The following is a 13612-nucleotide window of genomic DNA, read 5'->3' as shown; positions in this document are numbered from 1 at the left end:
GGAATATATGAGCCACAAAAAGAGGAAGAAACAAGTGTTTAGAAATGCCAATACACTAGAAGAGATAGTTTGTACTGACAGAAGCCAGGCACAAACCAATTTTTTTTACAGACAGCAAGCTTGGGAAAAGTGTGATTTGAAATAAGAATGGAAGAGACACATGACACCTACCCAAGGTAATAAAAAATAAATTAATAAAGCATGCATGGACCAAACACACATATTTATGTGGGATGAGACTACTTCCTAGTTGGTATGCATGAGTATAATGAGTCTTAAACTTGTGAGGTGGTACTGAAATGACAGTCACACTGAGCATTTATCCTAAAAAAAAAAAAAAAAAAAAAAAAAAAAAGCCAACCAAAAAAAAGCCTCTCCAAATGTCCAAATAAAAAGTTTACTTTGAAGCTAGTGGTTAACAAGAGACTGAGAGATGCAAAGCTTTCCAGAAAAGAACATTTCATTTTGCCTCTCATGCTTGAAGGCCTTTAGCTGAATTGAATATTGGAGGGAAAAGTCATAGATGTTGTGAAGAAAGCTACCAGATTTGGAACAGGATTAACTAGACAGAGATTCTGAGCAGTTTTGAGTATTGACCTGTTCATTTTGAATACAAGCACTCCCTGCAGAACAAAAGGCAGTAACTTTTAAATCTCTAAAACCCTGCCTGAGAGACTAGGTGATCCAGCTAAGTCTCTTCAATAAATAAACTTACCTGCTTTTAGAACAAAACCCCCATTGTGACCACTGGCAAATTCTGACCTTTATGACTTAAGGGTGTCATGCTGAGCATGCTACTCAGCAGACTGGAATAGAAAGGACAATCCTGAACTATGCCCCATATCTTTAGCCACTCTTCAGCTACACAGCTTAGTTTGATGGAACTTGATGCTGAAGACTAAATTAACCAAAAATTTCAACTCAGCTGTCCAGGGCTGATGGTAACACATTCATTCAGCATGCTAAGTTCCATATATTATTCTAAGCATTCCTTTCTCTAGATGCATCTGCATCTGCTGATAAATTCCTGAGAAGCACAATTTTTTAATGGCACTAACATCAAAATGGGCACTAAAATATCGAGCACTTTTGACAAAACAAAATGAATTTATTGTTTAGTGACATCTGCTATGAATTTGGTACAACTGAAAGTGTTATACAGAAGAAAACAAAAAACAAATGAAATGAGTAGTGAATAAATTACACGCTTAATTCAGTTTTCATTGCTTTGCATTCATCTTAAAAGGAGAAAAAGTAGTGAGTAAACAGAAACATCAGGTGTTCAGCATGAGTTGGTGAAAACTTCTTTAAAGAGAAACAAAACTGGCTGGTAGAAGGCACAACTCTGTGGTGTAACAATACCATTGTAAACAGACATACAAATAAATGATTCCATGCACCAGGGATGAAATTCTAGACCTAATTAATTCAACTGTGATTATTCCATTTCTTCCAATGAGACCAGGAAATAATCTGAGTAATATGCACAATTAAAGGGACAAAACTGTACCAGAGGGTCTACCTCCCAAATATATAACTATTCCAACACTTACTAGATGATAATCTTGTACTGTCTATAAAGATTCACTTTAGATTTGATACTGATCACTTATTTGCAATAGTAGAATAGAAATACTCCCTTTTTTTTTTTTATAAGTGGATTGTTACACAGTAATTGGTTTAGGAAACAGAAATAAAGAACAATAAATGCAGCTCACCAGTATCCCAAGTGCTGATATTGTGGGGAGCACTAGACTGGTGTTCCAGCTGCCTCTTCATTAGCTGGTTCATTGTCAGAGCTCCCAAAGAGCCTCTTTTCATTTGTCTGAACTGAGCTGCAAGTCAGAAATGCAAAAGGATTTCAGGAGCTCAGACAACATTTAGAACTACACTCATTTCCTGATCTTACAAGCCAGCACGATATAAATACTGAAATGACAATGATGGCTGGCTCTAAGGATCTTGCTCAATTCAATATGCACCTCTCAAACAGCTACACAGGGTACAATTCTGGCCCCAATGCCATCAGTCAGAAGAGACTTGGGTTCACTGCGTCAACTGTCAGTGCCTTTTTGCCTCCAAATATTATGAAAGCTAATCAAAAGATTTCATATCTGGGAAGAGCTAAGACTACCCCAAAACTTCCATGCTGAGAGGCAATAAATGTACACTTGTACCTCACTCACATGCACTCGTACCAAGGAAGGAAACTCAGTCTCCTCCCAGCAAAGCATGAGGACAGCTGTGTCCATGCTGACCCTAGGAAAACAAATTGACTGACACTGTGTACCACAGCATCGTTCATGGGAGGCACGAGCTGAACTTGCCTCTTACACCCCACCCCTCAGGCAGAGCACCTGCACGTTCTGCTGATGGGTGAAGCCAGCAGCCTTTGAAGATGAGACCCTGCTATAACTTCACTGCCATTTATCTTATAGAGAGCTATCAAGCAACAAACATTCCATTTTTATTCATCCAACAATTTACTTCATTAAAAAGATTGGTTTATGAGATATGCGTCACTCAAAGTAAAACCATAAGAGAGACTGAAGACTTTTGGTTCATATCAACGTGGTGCTTAGGAACATGACTTATTGATGGACTGGCAGTGTTAGGCTGACTCTAGGATCTTAAAGCCCATTTCCAACTTAAATGATGCTTCATATTTTCTCTAATTACATTGAGGAAGAAAGAGATCATACACAACTTCTGACTTTCTCACTTTTTTCTCAATTCATAAAAAACATTCAAATTGAACAAGCATAATACATTCACTTGGACAATCGAGCCTGAGCAGTATGCTTCCACCACTGAAGCTAAAATCATTGCTCACTGTATGAAGACAGAGTTTTAAGGCCCTGCTTGAGCAAAGCCTGTGAAACTGCTGACACAAGTATCCAGGAATGCTTTTAAAATGTTGCCTTAAGAATAGCTTTAAATTTTTCCTCAACAGGCCCTTAGAGCAAGGGCAACCAAGTAAAATCTTCTCTCAATGATCATTTTCCTCTGTTGAACTACATTCAACATCATAAAAAGACCACTGAGTATGAGGTGGTTCCATTCTAAAATTCTGAACAGTAACCATCTAAGCTGTGAAATTAGACACAGAATTTCACATTATTAACTGTGATAAAGAAGTACAGATAAAGGATAAACTGCAACTTTCAGAAAGTCAAGAAGGGTTGAGTGCCTTCTCCTAAACTTGGCTCTACTAATTTTCTATCAAAGAGTTTAAAATTAAGAATAAGCAGAGTACTCCCTCAAAAACAAAACAAAACAAATACAGGCCTTGAGTAACAACAACCAAAATGAATACTTCAGTGAAAATCTGCACTGAATATATTTTATTAGATGAAATATTTACGTTTTTACTCATTACATCCTTTCCAGTTATATCCTTTTGAAGTGCATTTAAACTCCACTTTTTGGTCCAAGTACAGCATTTCTGCAAAGCTGCCCTGGTATAACTGAACCTGTAGAATTGAACCAGACCAAGCGACGGTTCTATATTTCACTTTTAAAAGTTATATTGCAGCTCCCTTTCACAGCAAATTAAGAGAAAAATAGAATTTACATCATTTCTAGGGCAATGATTTTAAATAGATGCTTTATCACTTTATCAAGCATAGAATTTCCTGATAAAAGAACAGCAATTAATGTTAGAACTGACAAGACTGCTTGGAGTGCAGATGACTGTCAAAATAGAGAAAATTATCTCTTTGAATTTTCTCTAGCAGCTTTTTGCGATTGCAATTAAAAATTTTGCATGAATGTATCACATAATCAGGCTATTGTTGAGCAGGTTTGGATTTCCAGGATTATTTACCTGATTTCTCAATGACAGCAATGACTTCAAAGAATAAGGGGGGGGGAGGGAAACCAAAAAAAACAAAAAAAAAAAAACCAAAAACACCACACCAAAATCCGAACTACTAGAGAGATACCAAAAAAAAAAAAAAAAAAAAAAGTAAAACCCAAAAAATGTCAGAGTTCCCAGCCTTTGAACAGTGCTGGATCCAGGAAGATTGCTGTGGACCAGCATGTGACTTTTCATGCCTGTGACTGACTAATGGCAAAGGGAGCTGTGCTGGTTTTCAGGTGGGGTAGAGTTAACTTTCTGCACTGTGGCTGGTACAGGGCTGTGTTTTGAATTTGTGCTGAAGACAGGGTTGCTAATGAAGAGATGGTTTTGTTACTGCTGAGCAGGGTTTACACAAATACAAGGCCTTTTCTGCTTTCCATGCTGCCACACTGGAGGGTGCATGAAAGGCTGGGAGGAGACACAGCCAGGACAAGTGACCCAAACTGACCAAAGGGATATTCCAGACATTATGGCATCATGTTCAGTATATAAAGTGGATGAAAGAAGGAGGAACGGGGGACACACTTGGAATGACAGATTTCATCTTCCCAAGGCACCATTACTTGTCATGGGCCTCTACTCTTGTGGAGATGGCTGAACACCTGCCTGCCCACGGAAGGCAGTGAATAAATTCCTCTGTTTGCATGCACAGATTCTGCTTTCCCTATTAAAGTGTCTTTATCTCAACCCATGAGTTTTCCAGGTGTTACCCTTCCCATTCTCTCCCCTGTCCTGCTGGTGGGAGCGAGAGCGAGCGGTTGCCTGGGGCTTGGATGCTGGCTGGGATTAGACCATGACAGGGGGGAAGTTTTCCTCTATCAGATTCTCTGCAAGAAACCTAACAAGCACATTAAAAGATGAGTAACCTTCATACAGTGGCTTGCAACATTTTTCATTTGTTATCTACTGATCTGGTCAATCCCGTAGAATTCTCTACTCAGAGACAAGTCCAAATCAGGGCCTACTATGCAAAGCACTGTAAAGATACATAGTAGAAGATTAAAATCATTTCAGTCTAAATGTACAGGAGACACAATGGAAGAATTCATATCCCTTCTTGCAGTTGGAAACTGAGGCAAGTTTCCAGAAAGAGGAAAGAAATATTTACATAAGAATGTAGGCTCAATATCATATAGGTACTATTCCCAGTTTCCTATGCTGGAATTTACAGGAACCAATAGCACTGGGCTAAAACCAAGAGAAATAGGTCTTAACTGGACCCTCTTCAGCTGCTTTAGTAAGTGCCATCTGTATCATTAGGTGGCCAACAAATGTACTCTATGAGATGCACATGACCTGAGATGCTTGTGGGAAAACTGGGGAAATACACAACTAGCATGTCTAAAATAAAATTCTTCCTTTAATAAGCCAGACACCCCTTCCAATCAAATCAGCAGATGATGAATTTCCAAAACTAAAATTTAATACTGCTATAGCAATCTGAAATTCAAGTTCAGCAAGACAGTTGAGCTGACCTAGCAGTTCATTGGTACCACAGGAAGTAATTTTCCCTCCCTTTTTTACCAGCCACAGTTCTGCCCCACAGGCCTTCAGATGTGTCACCTAGATGGACACACCATTTTGAATTTTGTTAAGTGTTCCAAGGTACCTCCACCTTAACATCTTATCTTCATGCGCTCTGTTAACCCATCTGTCATGTCTACTTCAAACAACAGAGCTCACTTTCAATTGAGATGCTTATGGGAATCCCCGACAAAGAGTTATCACATTTCAGCAAGCAGTTGAGGAAGTGGCATTCAAAGCATTTTACAAAAATTGCAAGAGACTTTTTTTTCATAAGGTACAGCAAAAAATGTACCAAAGGCCACAGTAAGAGCCCTGTGGATCCTCATCTTCTGCTTCTGTGCACTGACAATTGACAATGCTTTCTCATGGGGGAAAATAAACATTCAGCTTTAGTGAAATACTGCTTTTAGCTGCTACCTACTTTAATTCAAGAAAACCACATTTGTCAAACTTGCCATGTCCCAAGAGAAAATCTTTAGCTACTACCTGTTAAAATGCTGCTGACCATCAGAGATTTAACAGTTCTAATGACATCCAAAACAGCTGTACTTCAAAGAATCAAGGGAACTCAGAGGAAGGAATTTACCTTACATGCTGTGCATCTCTTGACAATACAGTAACTTTGATTTTAATCCTCAAACCAGAGGCAAACTTACTTGATATGGAAGAGTGACTACTTGTCTCTGGAACACCTGCTTCAAGGGTTGGTGCAGATGATGACTCTCTTGGCATTTCCAGTGTTGAAAGTCCTTTGGCAGCAGGATCTGCATGTGAAAATTGTGCTTAAACTCTCAGCATTTAAAATCAACAAAGTTTTTAATCTTCCTTCTCCCTAGATGTCCTTTTCGCATCATTTCAGTCATCCATTCACCATCTGGCATTCCCAGCAGTTTTAAACTGATTCAGTGTGTGTGTCATAAGAATTTTTATGGGGGCACAGGGATCTATTTCTTAAAATCACTTTTTAAAGGAGACTTCGGCCTATGGTCTTTAGAGCTCATGACTAATAAATGCTCATAGAGTTTGATATTGATCTCACTCAAGGGATTATTGGAACCACCAACATGGAAAGAAGAGAGAGACCACTGAGACAAAGCTAGTTTAAGTGACAGCTTAGCATCTTTTAAAAGCCTTAACTCCAACATGCCTCCAGTTTTCATTCAAGAGGCTGTTGACCTAGCATTTGATCCTGAAGATTCACAGCTTAAACTTCTGCATTAAAAAGGTTCCACGTGGTGTTTCAGAACTGGAACAGCCCTTCCAAGCAGTTTCAAGGATAACAGTGTTCATTACTGCATGAAAACTGGCCCTTTTTAATGGTCAAAAAAAGCACTGAGTCTAATTGCACAATTCTTTCAAGGCCACACTTCTCTACATGAAAGGCTCAAAAGCACTCAGCTCTTTAATTTTTATAAAGCTCCAGTAGTTCTTCAGCTTATTAGAACCATAAATGGGACAACAGGCCTGAAACATAAAGGGAACAGTGTAACTACGATTACACGGAACAATTTCACCTTGTAAAATTGGACTATGCTAAGAAGAATTTATACTGTGATTCCCTCTGAAGCACTTAAGAAAAAAGTGAGGCCAGGAATGCATAAATATTCCCCCTCTCTTCAACAGCCACAAGGAACTGAGGCCTGAAGGACTCTGTCCTTTTTCATTAATATGTTGTTAACATGGTAAAATTCTAGTAACTGAAAAATCCTAGGGAAAAAAATAGCCAAGAAATTAAAAAGGCAGCAGCATACCATTTCTCAAACTGTTTGATAGATCCACTTGGAACCTGAGGAAAAGCTAAAGCTCACTTCCTCTCCACCAGAAAAAACTTAGTAACAGAATTTTGCATTGAAATCACCTGAAAAAACACTTAGGGTACACAGAGGATTGTCTACCTCTGAATTTTAAACCTTTAACAAACACAGACCAAGAAAACTTTGTGGATACCCAGTACAAAGAAGGCTACAAACAAGTCTATAAAAACAAAATGTATGTGTATGTCTATGTCTAATGCTCAGCCTTACACTTTGTGATCCATTCTGCTTTCCACTGCCTTATGCTGGCAAAAGAAATAAGGGCCAAAAATCACTACACCAAAAGAAAATCAGTATAGCATGGACTAGAATAGGAGGATAAAAGGCATGAAAGTATGACCATTTTTCTGACTCCCAGCATAAAGGGGACAGGGAGTTTCATTCCCTTACTTGGAGATCAGAATGAGTATTTTTGTCACAGAACTCCACTTCCTTTTCAAATAGGTCCTTTACACATCCCTCATACCTGAATGATTAGCACATTCCTTGTGAGAAACAAACACCTGAAAGCACTCAGCTAGCACATCAGATGCTATAAATACCCACATCTCACTATAAATATACACATCTCCTTATACAGGTCTGTTACTAAAATCTTCACACAAAAATAAGCCTTTTGACTGGGTGAGTGAGCTCACCTGCCTCCTTCTGCTCTCCCAGCTTGTCAAGGATGTTAAAGGAAATGTCCAGGTATTCTCTCTGAATGGCACTCACAGCAATCTTCCTCTGCTTCCTCTGGCGAGGAACAATCTGAATCTTAAATTCTGACTCCTCAGTCTCCCCTTCTTGTTTCTGCTCTGTGTTTTGTTCAGTGTCAGACTCTATATTGGTATCAAGTTTATCACTTTCTGTTTGCTTTTCAGAATCTTCAGGGACTTTAATAAGGACTGTCTTTACATTTGGGCTTGGAATTGTTCCACTAGGTTTAATTTCCTCCACACTGAGCTCAGAGTTATCATCAAGGGACATTTCTGGAAGGGCAGATGATTTCTGCAGCAGGTCCCTTTTCTGTTTCAGAGTTAGTGAGTTTCCAGAGGACACGTCCTGAAATTCTTCTGGCTTAACTAACTCTGAAGAGTCCTTCTGATCTTTGGTAGAAATGGAAATGACCTCCTCTATTCCTGCAGAAGCATGGTTGCTTGTATCCTTGGAACTAAAGTCTTTGGAGCAATCTTCAATGCTGAACTGCACCAGCGGAGTTGTGCTGAGGCTGAGTGCAGACACGTTGATAGGGGTTGAAGGAGATGAAATAGCAGTTTTGCCAGAGACCTCATCATTGAGCGGGTTTGTTGCTTCTTCTTCTTCATCACTCTCCACTATTCTAAGGGGAGGAAGTGGTTCAAAGACGAGAGAGTCACTGTCTGAAGTGGAGAGCACTGAATGTTTTTCAGGACCCGAAGTTGAATCGGAGGACAAATCTATCAGATCTAAATCTTCCTTGGGATCAGCAGCTTTAACTGGGGAGTCCACTTTCACTTCATAGGTCTCCATGCAATTTAGCCTAACCTCTGGTATGACAGGTCTTTTGGTTTCCTGGAAGCTCTCTGTATGAGGAAGGCTTTCCTGTGTGTCTATATTTTCGGCTTTAGTGGAAGAGTTCTGCCGAGAGCGTCCATAGTCGCTGTGCCTGTGTGTGGCAGGGACAGGAGGCTTGTCTAGCTCACAGCGGTCTATGCAGGACTTCCTGCGGTGTTCGTCTAGCGAGAACAGCAGGGAGTCTGCGTTCCCTATATCAAGAGATTTTTGTTTTAGAGAGCGCAGTTTTTTTTTCTGAATGCTTTCTTCTCTCACACAGCGTAGAATACTGTCTTGTAAGGCCCCCGTCTCTCTATATTCAGCGAGCTCTATTTCACCTGATCAAAACAGAAAAAGCTAATACTACCTCAGTTGGAGACTTTTGGCAGATACCTTCATCTTTATATCACAATTCAACATGACTGACATTTTAAATACAAACCCAGTATTAGTCAAAATTGCCCACATTTTGTTTTAACCTCAGAACCAAAGTACATGGATTTTTACAACAAATAATAACAAAAACCTGCTACTTGGATAGTAGAGTTTACCTAAATGCTGTCCAAAGTCTATTCATCCTGGACAGATGTACATGAAGATAGAGTGTTTAACCTTGTGCATTGAAAGGAGGTGTCACAGGCATGTAATTTCCACAGAAACTTGGGATGGCTGCATGTAGTACCCCTATTATTTACTGCAGCAGAACAGGCTTAAAATGGATGCCTCTGATTCAAGAAGCAAGGGCAGTATTGGCAGTGAGGATATTGCAGCACAAGCCTGAGATCAGAGAATTTTTCCCTGGTGACCCTAGAACCCAGCAGGGTCCATCAGCTATCACAGCACCCAGTCCTCCCTCATCTGCTGGGGAGGAGGGCAGTGAGCACAGCTGCACCTGCTGGCACTGCCACTGCACTGGTACTTTGCTATGTGAACACACTCATTGAGAGCATTTTCAAAAATAATAATTGTTGCTATTATTATGAATTATATATTTTCACATAAAATAGGATATTCCTAATCATTAATATCCCCATATTTCAAAATACTCCACATACAAATCAACATACAAAAAAAAAAACACTGATAGAAGTTTAAGTGTTCACTCTAGTCAGAATCACTTCCTCTCCCTCTGCAAACACCTATAATGAAAAAAAAAAACAGGCAGGTGGGTCGTTGTGAAAATCTTTTCAACTTTTTTTCAGGCCATTGATTCCAGACACCTAAATTTGAAATCAAATTTTTGAAATTTGATTTTAAAAACCTACTTTTTGAAAACCCCATTTTGGCCAAAAGAATTACATTTGAAGCTGCAAAAACAAATTTGCTTACCATAGAGTCCCACCTTATCAACAAAATCAATTTCTCAGAAAAAATAATTTAACTAAAAAGTCTTCAGCCCAATGGCTGAAGAAAATTTAAAAAAATCCTCTTAATTTTTTTTTTAATTCAGAAGTGTTTAATGTTTCGAAAAACAACTGCTGATTTCTCAGTATTTCTACTCTGGAGTGCCTATTTTGAGATTCCTGAAAGATAACTCATTCAGGGAAATGAGTCTTCTTCAGAGTAAGAGTAGTTATATTAAAATTAGGCAGTTGAAAAAACTCTACAAAGAAAGTTGGTAGCTTGAAACTAAGAGTAGGAAATTGTATTTCTGCATGAGTTTATGCCAACAAAACAATTCATACTTCTCTGAGCATTCATCTCAACTGGTTGGTATTTCACCATTTTGCTGCCACCAATTCTTTTCAGTCTTGCAAAGAAAGTTTGAGACTCTTTATTGCAAGGTCCAGTTGGTGTATCATGAATATCAGATTCATCAAAAACACTGTCTTCCTCTGCTGGAGAAAGAAAAAACATTATTACTCTTAAGAGGGAGCAATTTCTTGAACGAAAAGCTGTCTATAGAACAAAACCTCAGCTAGTGTCAATTAAACCTGAATTGAAAAATGAAGTTTGCTAGAAAATTTGTATCCCTGCTTTAACTTTGTCATTCTTATTACATCTTGAGTTAAGGTCTGAGATAAATGAAAAATGGGTTACAGTGCAGCAAAAGCATAACAAAGCTTTTACTATTCTAAGGTGATCTTCTCTACCAATAATAATCTTTAGATGGAAAAAATACACTAGATTGGGACACTGACTTGAGTAAACAACTTCTGTAGTGCTCAGTGAGAAATGGTAAATTGAAGAAGATGGAAATTAATGAAAGAACCATAAGGTAAGGATAAACCAGCAAAATAAGAAAGTGAAAAAGGAAGAAATAGATAATCTTGGGAAGCTGGTAATGGTAACAGTAATAGAATAAGACCTAAGAGTATGAATTATGAAATTACTGATCTAAGTAATAATAGTAAAACATTATGCCCTGATTTGAGACCAGCCAGATGAAAATGGCAAAGAGAAAGAAAGATCCAAATCTATTTATCTGTCAACAAAAAAAGCCCAAATCATCTATATGAAACAGCTATTAAAAAAAAAAGGAAATTAAAAAAATAAAAAATCTATCATGTTGAATCATTCTGTAATTCTACGTCCAGTGATTCATGTCCAAGGAAATAAGAAACACGGGGACAATAAAAACAGAGCACTCAAAAGAAAAACAAAGTTGGCCTTGTTTATTGTAGCAAGCAAATACAGAGAGGAAATGCACTTGGTGTCTGGGAGTGAAGGGGCAAGTAAGCCAGAGAGCTAGAATGGACAAAAACTGAAGACTTAAATGAGACATAAATATCTTCAGTTCTGAAATTGCTGGAAAGATGCTAGTACATATGAAGCTATGAAACTGTCACCTAAAGGCATCAGGGACAAGATACCCAATTGAAATGATGATGCCAGAAAAATTAATCAAGGTTGATAGTAAGAATTTCTACAGCAATTGGCTTTAATAAGTTGGAAGATCACTTTTAATGTCATGTCCTGTGTGTAACTTCTTCTGCCCCTTACCAACAAATGCTTTTTGTCACAAGATTTAGCATCAGTTCCACAGCAGTCTGTACACTTGATCCCCACAATGAAGTTTGGCAGAAAAATTAGGGAAAAAGTTCAATACTGGGGAAATCCATCTTCAACATATGAATTCTTGCTGCCTAACAAAAAAATCCTCATCTGTTCACTATCTAAACACCACCTCTGATGATGACAGCAACACACACACACACACAACCTGACCAGTGATTAAACAAGTCTCTTTAGAAAAGGTGAGAAAGGCTTCAACATTCTAAGTCCCTGGGGAATTGTGTTCACTGCTTTTTGTAGGTGAAAGAAAACTTTTCTACATCCTCCTTTTTCTGCAGCCCTTCCACAAAGGAGGAGAACAAGCCCTGTTGTTTAGTTAGTATTTACAGAGTAAAATTTGCTCATTTATGGTCCTTTACCTCTGGGAATCCAAAGCCCTTCAAAATAGCTTTGGAAAGCAAGTAAATATTATTGTCCTTACTATAAACACAAGAAAACAATGCTGAAGTGAGACACAAGGCCACCCAGGGAACCAGTAACAAGCTGGGTACTTGGGCACTTCAATTTGTCTTTAAAATGTCTCAGAATCAATCCAGAAAGTTAATGTACTTTATAAATGTATTAGTAAGTCATTATGAATTACGTCATTAACTTGTCTCAAAACAAAGACAAATTCAAATTAAGGCCACAGTTGTCTCTTAGCCCTCCCTCCACTAGCAATACAAAATGTCCAACTGAGTGAGGTTATGCAATATGTAGTTTAAATCCACATTAAGACTGATTTAATTTGCTAGAGCAGAGTAATAGGGTGTCCAGGTAAACAAAATATTGTGCACTTGTTTTGCTGTACATCTTTTCACAACCAATGAGAAGCGAAATAGGAAAAGGTACTGACGTGAGAACAAGAGAGTTTCTTGGATATTTCTTCAGAAGAGTTTTCTGCATACTACAAAGACTATTTGAGAAGGGAAAGCTGAAAGAAGCTGAAAGAAGGCTAAAAATGTCAAAAGAACTTGTTAATCATTAACACTTATTATGTAACTAACTTCACAAACCTAAGGAATTACACTCAGTGACACCATGGCATTTGAAGCCCCAGGCTCACACCAGTTCACATCACCACAGTACCTCTGCTACACCTAGCAAGCACATGCAGAGCTCACCATCAGACACAAACTACTGAACCATTCTTTTGCCTTTAGACATTCACCTACACATTTGCATTAACCTTGTCAACTTCAGCTCCTTTAAAGAGAAAAGCAAACTATAGACTGAATTCATAGTCTTTTCAGTATCAATATTTGCTACTATTTCACACTATTACAAAGTCAAACCAGAATGTGGTGTCACACTGGTTTCACACCTTGTGTGATGTAGGATGAGCTAGCACTGCCATAGGAAAGGCCAAGAACTATCCAGGCATGGTGACTGAGTGTGAGATACACTCCCCTGGGAGATGTGAGACCACTGTGCTATGCTCAGCCCACAGAGCAGCTAAAAACCTCTTTTACTATACATGGCTATCCTGGTCAGGTAAGTCCCACTTCAGACTCAATTACAAGTATTATCTTCTAAAGTTCACACCGTATTTACCATTCTACAACATCTGCAAGACTTAGTGAATTAAATCAATGGCTCTCATACAAATCAGAGTGTTAAAAGTACCTTTCTCCTTTTCACTGTATCGGCTTATGTTACTGTTGTCACTATACAAAGGACCAGCAGTTGCATGGGGCTTGCAGCTGTGATACTGAGCGTTGAGGGTATTGACTGTGATGTGGATTAGGTGAAGTACAATCTTGCTGATTTCACAGTCTCTGTAGGGGTACTGTTCAGCAAAAGAGAAAAACTTCAGCTTAAAAACTAACTTTTCTCCTTGGATAAACATTTAGGCAGTAAAACAGAAAAATTACAATAATATTGTTAGCTGGATGCCCTT

General features: G+C 38.5%; 1 protein-coding gene across 3 annotated transcripts in view; it reads right to left on the bottom strand.

The window, feature by feature from the left end:
* Positions 1-13612, bottom strand: part of UNC79 (unc-79 homolog, NALCN channel complex subunit) — a 109366-nt gene that overhangs the window by 39827 nt on the left and 55927 nt on the right. For 2 of the 3 annotated variants that reach the window (XM_066551339.1, XM_066551338.1), the window contains 5 exons: positions 13339-13501; positions 10404-10556; positions 7842-9056; positions 6046-6153; positions 1719-1835 (listed from right to left, as the gene is read on the bottom strand). In XM_066551339.1, coding sequence (XP_066407436.1) covers positions 1719-1835; positions 6046-6153; positions 7842-9056; positions 10404-10556; positions 13339-13501 — 1756 coding nt within the window. The remainder of the gene's footprint in view (positions 1-1718; positions 1836-6045; positions 6154-7841; positions 9057-10403; positions 10557-13338; positions 13502-13612) is intronic. The other variant, XM_066551340.1, reaches the window with a different exon arrangement.

This window comes from Molothrus aeneus, chromosome 6 (assembly GCF_037042795.1).
Source record: "Molothrus aeneus isolate 106 chromosome 6, BPBGC_Maene_1.0, whole genome shotgun sequence".
Taxonomy (NCBI): Eukaryota; Metazoa; Chordata; class Aves; order Passeriformes; family Icteridae; genus Molothrus; species Molothrus aeneus.
The sequence above is the reverse complement of the archived record's forward strand: the minus strand, read 5'-3'. Positions and strand labels throughout refer to the sequence as shown.